The sequence below is a fragment of the Hyaena hyaena genome, unplaced genomic scaffold (genome assembly GCF_003009895.1).
Source record: "Hyaena hyaena isolate Hyena2069 unplaced genomic scaffold, ASM300989v1 scaffold_0, whole genome shotgun sequence".
Lineage (NCBI taxonomy): Eukaryota > Metazoa > Chordata > Mammalia > Carnivora > Hyaenidae > Hyaena > Hyaena hyaena.
This window is the reverse complement of record NW_024080632.1, coordinates 1,439,717-1,448,399: the sequence shown is the minus strand read 5'-3', so window position 1 is coordinate 1,448,399 and position 8,683 is coordinate 1,439,717. Positions and strand designations below refer to the sequence as shown.

Below are 8,683 nucleotides of genomic sequence, written 5' to 3'. Positions count from 1 at the left end.
TCTTGGGAAAACTCTTTGCTAGTTCCAAGAACTCAGGCTTTCCTCCTTGAAGCTGCTTTCAATGTATTCCAAACGGCTCAGGATGTTTTCATAACTCCCTGTAGTAGTTAATGATCATCTTATGATAGTGAGTTTTGAAAGACGGAAAGCCTACCTTACTGCACACCAGCGAGGGGGAAATAGTGCACGAGGGAGCAGTAGGGTCGTGGATTCCAAATATATGACCGGGCGCGAAGTACATGACCTCTGACGAAGTATGGGTGCATCCGGCCCCGCAGATTTCTGTATTCTGTTAGAAGCTTTGGAGTACCTAGAATAGATGTGGGGTATACATAGCGCCAATCCAGATCCTTAAATCCAAAATAACCCAAGGCACAAGGGGAAGAGGGGAGGGTTACACACAGACGACACAGTTTAAGGTTCTTGGTCAAGAAGGGCCCTTCCAGCAATGTTCCCATTTCAAGTGGGAAGAACTTTCTTGAATCTCTTCCTTGTCCCCTTGTCTGATCTTGTTAAGAAGGATATAGTGCAGCAAAGTGAGGCTGGAAAAGGCACTTCCAGATGTTCGTGTGTCTGGAAGAGTGTCAAAGGGGTGACAGCGAGGTACCCGGTTGCTTTGGCTGCGGTTTACCTCTTTCTCACGTTCCCTTACAGGTGCTGTGTCTGGGTGGGGGGGTCAGGCTGAAGGGAGTAAGAATGAAGCAAGCAGTTGGGGGCGCCTGGGGGCTCAGTCGCCTGGGCGTCTGACTTGGGCTCAGGTCATGATCTCATGGCTCGTGAGTTCAAGCCCCGCCACGTGCTCTGTGCTGACAGCTCGGAGCCTGCAGCCTGCTTCAGATCCTGTCTCCGTCTTTCTGCCCCTCCTCTGCTTGCACTCTGCCTGTTTCTCTCTCTGTCAAATATAAAATAATAATAAAAAGAATGAATCAAGTGGCTGTCAGGTGTAGAAATCCACGCGAGTTGGCCAACCCCCTGGTCAAACTCAGATTCGCATGCCCCGTGAGGGTGGTGAGGGTGAGGGTGGTGAGGGTGAGGTCTTCCACAGTGGACCCCTTGTCCAGGCCGAAGCAGGTGCACATCAGGCATTTCTGAATGAATGATCATTTCTTGACCTCCTACCATGGATCAGGCTCTGTGAGACAAAGGTTTTGCTTCTGTGGAATTTGCATTCCAGAGTCAAAGGAAATCAACATGGATTATACGAATCCTTCAAAGATTAATCTCCTTCCAGGTCAAAATGAACCCACGCCTTTACAAAGGTGATAACTCAAAGAGCCAGAGGCGGCCCTACAACTTGGACGTCGGGGAGGTGGCTGTTCGGGAAGTCATGTTTGTATAGCAAGCATCCTGTTTTATTATTATTATTATTATTTTTAAAATGTTATTTATTTTTGAGAGAGAGAGAGAGAGAGAGAGGGAAGGAGGAACAGAGAGAGTAGGGACAGAGGGTCTGAAGCAGGCTCCATGCTGACAGCACAGAACCTGATGCCGGCTTGAAACCACGAACCATGAGAACATAACCTGAGCTGAAGTCAGATGCTTAACCAACTGAGCCACCCAGGCGCCCCACAAGCCTCCTGTTTTATTTTATTTTATATGTTTATTTATTTTGGAGAGAGAGCGAGAGCACGAGCAGTGGAAGAGCAGAGAGAGAGGGGGAGACACAGAATCTGAAGCAGCTCCAGGCTCCAAGCTGTCAGCACAGAGCCCGATGGGGGGCTTGAACTCACGAACTAGCTGTGAGATCATGACCTGAGCTGAAGTCGGATGCTTAACGACTGAGCCCCACCCCCAGGCGCCCCTAAGGACCCTGTTTTAAATGAGAATCTATGTTTATTTGCGGTGAGTGGGAGATGGAAGCTGTTTCTGATTTGGTGGTGGGGCTGCTTCGTAACTCCAGCACCGCAAAAAACCCGAGCCTGGGAGCAGCTGACTGGGTGCTGCGAGAATAAATCACAAGGAGTATGGGAAGGGCCCTCGCACGGTGCTAACCAGCGTACAGTAAGGAGCACAATAAATAAACCCTCAAAACATGTCCCAAGTCCCATCTGTCTGTCCATTTCCACATCTGCCACCTGGCTCAGTCACCATCGTCGTTTTCAACATCGTCCCAAACGCTTTCCTGCTTCTTCACTGCTCCCTGAAGACTCTTTTCAGCCCAGCAGCCCGAGCGATTCCTATCACAGCTACGGGCAGCATGTCCCTCTTCTGCCCCAAACCTTCAGGGGCCTCACGTCACCCACGGAAAAAGCCAGTCTTCAGTGGTCCCCAGGAGCCACCTGCGCTGCCACCTCTTCACTGACTTTATCTTCTACCCCAGATCTCTCAAGTCAAAGGAAAACACTAAGTGCTTTAGTAGTTCTCTAACCCCAGCCGGCACTCCTACCTCAGGGCCTTAGCACCTGCTGTCATCGCTGCCTGGGACCTTTCCCCCCAGAAACGCAATAGCTCAGTGCTCCTCTGTCATCTGCTTCGAGTCAACGGTAGTAGTTATCGTTTCAATGGGACCTTCCCCGACAACTCTATGTGTTTTGAGAGACGGAGACAGCGGGAGTGGTGGAGAGACAGAGGAAGAGAGAGGCTGAGCAGGCTCCACGCTGCCCGCTCACAGCCCCACGTGGGACTCAAAGCCCCATGACCATGACTTGAGCCGGAGCCAACAGTCCGACGCTCAACCTGCTGAGCCACCCCGGGGCCCCCTGACTCCCCTATTTAAATGGAAACACTCCACCTGCGCTTTCCACCCTTCCCTGTTTTGTTTCCTCTCAAGGTATTTAACGCTTTTGACTGCATGAATAACATCCTACTTACCACCTACATGGCGCGCTCACTGGTATACAGTAGGTTTTACTGTATGCATTACATATGCCACGTACGACGGATACATGATATATCACCACCCCGCCCCCCATCTCCTGTTGACACAGGGCGGGAACCTGGCTTCACTCACTGCTGTAACCGCAAAGGGGGGCACCGCAAAGCCCCCCCTTTTGCCGGGTACCCAGCAGGCGCCCGGTCAATATCCGGAGGAGGAACAAATCAATAGCGAATGAAGGAACCCGGAAGCAGCCAGCGAGCCCCCGCTTCCGTCTTCCAGCCGCTTTAATCCCTTCCGGCCGCAGGTGAGGGGGCGGAGCCCGGGGCCAGCGCGCCTGCGCAGCCCCACCCACCGCACGCGCGGTTCGAGAGCCGGCGGCGTGGCGGCGAGTACTCCTTTGCGAGGCTGGGCGCCCGCGGAGGGTTACACGCGGAGGGGCGGGGCCTGCGGGGGGGCGGGGCCGGCCGGGATCCCTCAGGCGGCGGCCGCGCCGCGCTCAGTCGCGCCGCCCGCCGCCCTCGCCGCCGCCCGGCCGCTGCCCCCCGCAGGCCCCCGCCGCCGCCGCCGCCGCCGCCGCGCCCGCCGACCCCGGCCGCGTCCCAGCCCCGCGCCGAGGCCGCGTTCCCGTCCCCGCCGCAGCCCCCGCCGCAGCCATGTCCAAGGAGCCGCGCGCCGGCCGGGAGGAGATCCTGGAGAGCCAGGTGATGTGGGAGCCTGACGGTAAGAAGAACACGCAGATGGACCGCTTCCGGACGGCCGTGGGCGCTGCCTGCGGCCTGGAGCTGGGTGAGTGCGGGCGCGCGGCCGGGGGACTCCCGGGACACGCCATCCCCGGCCGGGGCCCGACGGACCACCTGGCAGAGGGGCCCCTGCGGGCCGGGGCGCCCCCTCCTCCCGGCGCTGCTGGCGGGGCCCCTCCTAGGGGTCTCTTGATTCCCAGTTTCCTCCTTCGGGGGCTTGGAGGAGCCACTGGAAGTGGGGGCCCCTTCTGGGGGGGACTCCTGACTGTGGCATCTGCGTCCCTGGGAGGGTCCCCCAGCTCTCGGCCTTGGAACTTGTGGGTCCTGAGGGCTCCCTTGCTAGTCTTCCTCCTTGTGAGGCGAGGTGCTCCCTGGGGTGTTGCACCCTGGCCTGGCGGGGGCTTCCTTCCAGGTGTGGGGTCTTTCTGACTTGTGGTTCTTCTCCTGTGTGTGTGTGTGGGGGGGGGTCACTCACCAGCAGGTAGCACCTGCTGTCCCCTCCTAGCACCGCGCCCCCCCGCCCGACCTTAGTAAAGCGCCAGGTGTGGGGTTCAGGCACCCGGGAGAAAGAGGGTCAGGCAGGAGCCTCAGGGATTGGGGCGGAACTCCTTCCCCGCCTGGTGACACTCCCAGCCCCCAGCAGAAGCTGGTCCCAGGCCCGCCACCCAGCCGCCACCCTGGCTTTCAGGAGCCACCGGGCTGGGTGTGGGCTGGGCTGAGGAGGCCCTTTTCCTGGGTGAGAAGCACTCTGGCACGGGCGTCCCTGCAGCCGCCGGCGCGTCCGACTTCCTGCAGGACCCTGCCCGCCTCCGGGGGTTTTCAACTCCTCTGGGCCGTTTTCGTCTCCATCTGGGCCCTGAGGTGGCTTCTGGGCCCCTGTGCTTCTGCTGGTGGCATCCCGTCAGTGTTGTCCGTCATCGCCACGGAGACGGAGACTTGTTCTCTGCCTTGCCTGGGGGAGGCCCTGCTTCCCAACGCTTCCCCCGCCCTTTTCCTGGGCCCCCTCGTTCCCTCCACCCTGAGCGTGGGCTGGTTTTCCTGCTCTTCCTCCTCCCTTCGGTGCACCCTGCCTGCTTTGCCGGGGCACAGGTCTGACTTTGCCGCTCCTTGGCTCCGAGCTCACAGTGGCGCCTTGTTGACCGTGGACTTGCACACGGTGCCCCCGGCAGCGTCCAAGCCCTCCACAGCTCGCGGGGTGTCAGAGCTCCCGCTGAGCCCCGTCCTTAGGCGGACCCCGCTCTGTCCCTCTCCCTCTCTCCTGCTCGCTAGACGCGGAGCACCTTGGAGACAGACGTGGCTTTATTACTTTATTATTTTATTACGTGGGTCCCTTCAGGTCGTAGTCGGTAAATGAACGTGTGTTGGGTGGGGGGGCGAATGGACGTGACTCCCGAGAAGAGCCAGGAGTGGAACATTCTTCGCCTCGATTCCGTCTCCGGCTCCTCTGCCAGCAGTGATGTATTCTGCCCTGTGCGGAGCTAGCCCTGCCGCTTGGGGAAACGATTGCACGTGGGTTGTGATGTGGGTGAGACCCATCCAACCTGACGACTGGGATCTTGAACTGCCTCCACTGCTTTACTAGCAGTGTGATCGGGAGAAAGTCACCGGCTCTTCCCAGGCCTCACTCTCCCCGTCTGTGAAACAGGCATGCTGGGATGGCCCGTGTCAGCGGGTGGTACGAGGGTGACGGGAGGTGGTCAGGCCCGGTGGTCACCTGCCCCTGGCCTGCGGGTTGCTGTGCAGACACCACCGGGCACTGGCGCCTCCCAGTCTGCCTGCTCCGTGCTGGTGGGCCAGGGGCCCGGGGCCAGAGGGGAGCTGCGGACTTAGGACTTGGCTTGGGCAGTTCACACACTGGGTGACTGCACGGGAGAAGCCGTATTTCCATCTTCTTTTGAAAACCTAGAAGTCTGTGATGCTGGGTCTGTCTCTCCACGTGGTGGCCATGAGCTGGCCCCAGGACGGTCCCTCTCTGGGCCTGGGGGTGGTTTAGAGCTTGGCGTCTGTCTCTGTGTCCTGTTCCGCTCCTGCTGGCTAAGCCGGCTGCTGCTTCTCTCCCTTCTGGAGGCCTGGCCCTGCAATTCTGGGCTTTAAGATTCATCTCAGGTGCCAAGCAGCGTTCTTGGTGCCTTGTGTGCATTGAGCCATCAGTCCCCACAGTCATCCCGGGACAAGTACATCATCTTTTATGGCAGAGGGACTGAGGCCCAGAGAGGACTGGTTACTCGTCTGAGCTCCCGTGGAAAGGGGCAGGATCTGAACCCGCATCGTCCAGCTCTGGAGCCTGTGTCTTTAAGCTATGTGCTCCGTTGGTCCTCGGGGGTCATTATTGTTAACCCCATTTGCAGACAAGAATACCGAGGCTCAGAGAGGTGGCGCGGCTTGCCCAGGTCACTGTCGTAAGCGGCAGGGCCGACACTCGAATGCGGGTCACCCAGCCCACCTGGGGCGCAGGGCTGACTCCCCATTGTCATGGAGGACCAGGCCCTTCTCCAGCCAGTGTCCAGGTGACACACAAGGACACTGCGTCCAGAGACGCAGGATGGCCCTACCTGAGGTCCCCAAGCATGGGCTCCAGAGTCAGGGCTGGCCATAGTGCTCCAGCCGCGCCACCCCTGGGTCTCTCCCTGCGTGCCTGGCTGGCCTGGTCTGTGGCCGCAGGCCTTTGTGGTGGGGCGGGGCCGGGGGCAGTTCTCCTTGGGCTTGGGGGGGGGTGCGTCGTTGCCACGATGCGAACTGCACTAAAGCCCCTATTCGCTGATCGCTGCATGGCCGCTGTGCTGACTCTCCCCATGTCATCCGGGGTGATCCTTCTCCACCCCCTGCTGCAGAGGGGGCGCTATACACCTCCCTTCCCGCTCTTCACCTGGGCTCTCGGCTTCCCCCTCCTTGCTGCCAGGCCCGCTCTCTGAGGACTCTCTCCTCCCCCGCCCCTTCAGGGTCCCGAGTGCCTAAGGACAGTTCTGGACGGCTCAGTGGGAAGGTGCATTGCCGGAGGGCAGGGATCATTGTGTCTCTTCCTCTGTGTCCCCTCCCTGACCCCCAGGACTGGGAGCAGTGAAGACCGTTAAGTCTCAATGGCACTGAGGGAATTCAGCCCGGCCACTGCCGTGTGCCATGTTTTCTTCTTCCTGACACCTTGCTGGGCGGCTTCCTGCTGTCTGTCCCTGGAGCCCCAGCAGAGGGACGGAGCCGCGGCACAGGGACAGGGACGGAGCCGCGGCATAGGGATGGAGCCACGGCATAGGGATGTGTGGCCTGTTGGAAACATGCGAGATACAAACGCCCAGTGAGGGGAAGGGACTTTCCCAAAGTCTCAGAATCTGGTGTGAGGAGCTGCTTCCATTTGCGTAAAAAAGAGAGAGAGAGAGATATCTATGCATGTACAGGATCTCTGGCAAGACACACATGTGTTGCTTATTCTGAAGTCTAAGTAAATCACCCCCCACCCCAAAGTGTTACCCACCGAGAAGCCTCTAGTTTTGTGCCTCTGGCTTTTCACATCTACTAGATACGACTTTCCTCATTTTGTGCGGTATAATAATAACACGCTTAATGAAGCTCTGATCACGTCCAAGGCCCTGTTCTAGCATCTTATGCAATGTGCTCATTTAAATCCTCCTAATCACCCTACAAAAGAGGGGCGTGCTATTAACCATCTCCGTTTTACAGATGGGGAGACTGAGGTACAGCATGCTTAAGTAGCTTCCACAAGGCACACAGCTAATATATGCCCAAGGCGGGATTTTAACTCGGGCCTTCTGGCTCCGGAGTCCATATTCTTAGGCATGCTAGGGACAGGAAATCACTACCTCGTTGCTTTTGTTCGTTTTAGGGACCAGCGGTGGTAGGTTTGCTCTGGTAAAAATTAGGGTTCTCCCCTCCTGCCCCAGACCATTTCTTATCACGTGCCTTTGAACGACTCGGATGTACCTGTAATTCCTTAGGTGTGTCCATCTTTTTATTGAACGGTTAAGGCTTTTGGAGAGTTATTTGAGCTACGTGCTATTTTCTTTTATTTTTAGAAAATTACGACGACTTATACCACTGGTCAGTTGAATGCTATTCAGACTTCTGGGCCAAGTTCTGGAAGTTCAGTGGGATTATCTTCTCCTGCATGTATGATGAGGTGAGTAGGGTCTTTGCTTATGGACTGTCTCCTTGTGGCTGTGATGCAAAACGAAGGCTTTGTTTTTGGGAACATGAATCCTGTCTGCTTTCAAAGCCTCACATCGACGGGAAAGTCCTCGCTGTAGAGAGTTGGCAGGAAGTTGGGTTGAGGTCGCAGATCCCATGGAGAGCAGGCAGCTTCTGGACCCTGATGCACGGACCCCGGTCCCCTGCTGGGGACGTGAGCGGTTCTACATAGTGGGACGTCGTCCTATTTTTATTTTGTTAAGAAAATTTTAACTGTGGTGAAATACACATCACAAAACTTGCTGTCTTCACCATTTCGGCGTCCGGTTCAGCGGTGCTATGAATCCATGTCCGCTGCTGTGTTTGAAACCAACAGGACGTTTATTATTTCTTAAACCTGGAGTTTAGGGACCTTCACGACTCCGTGTGCTGTCTGTCGGTGACTATCTGGGGAAATGGGGTCTCCTGTTACTCAAAGTTTAATTTATTGGATTTGACTGTGGGGTGAACCCCCCCAAAAGCACCATCAGTAGGCACTTGGAGAAGAAAGTCAAGATTCCAGCCCTTGGAGGAAGGAGGTGAGGGGCCCAGGGCGGGGAATTGTGGGGGCGTGGGGAATTATGGGGGCGCGGGGAATTGTGGGAGGGTCAGACGCTTGCTGCTGCTTCGTCCCCTGCTTCTCCGTGTGCCTGGTCAGAGCCTGGGACATTCGGCAGATGCCACATCTAACTAATTCCCTTCCTGTCAGCGGCTCTCATGATGTAGGTGCTTCGTAAGTGTCTGTTGAAAGAATATGTTAGTGGGGATGGTGTTTTCCCTTTGGCATTAATTTCCTTTTTTTTTTTTAATATTTTTATTTATTTCTAGGAGAGAGAGAAAGACAGCGTGAGCAGGGGAGTGTCAGAGAGAGAGGGAGTCACAGACTGAAACAGGCTCCAGGCTCTGAGCTGGCAGTCAGCACAGAGCCCGACGCGGGGCTCGAACCCAC

At 57.0% G+C, this 8,683-nt stretch overlaps 1 protein-coding gene across 2 annotated transcripts in view; it reads left to right on the top strand.

Moving 5' to 3' along the window:
• The first annotated feature begins 3,396 nt into the window (after window positions 1–3,396).
• The window catches only part of AACS (acetoacetyl-CoA synthetase), a 48,141-nt gene continuing 42,854 nt past the window's right edge, over window positions 3,397–8,683 (top strand). For both annotated transcript variants that reach the window (XM_039254924.1, XM_039254845.1), the window contains exons 1-2: window positions 3,397–3,604; window positions 7,584–7,687. In XM_039254924.1, coding sequence (XP_039110855.1) covers window positions 3,472–3,604; window positions 7,584–7,687 — 237 coding nt within the window. In that variant the 5' untranslated portion in view covers window positions 3,397–3,471. The remainder of the gene's footprint in view (window positions 3,605–7,583; window positions 7,688–8,683) is intronic.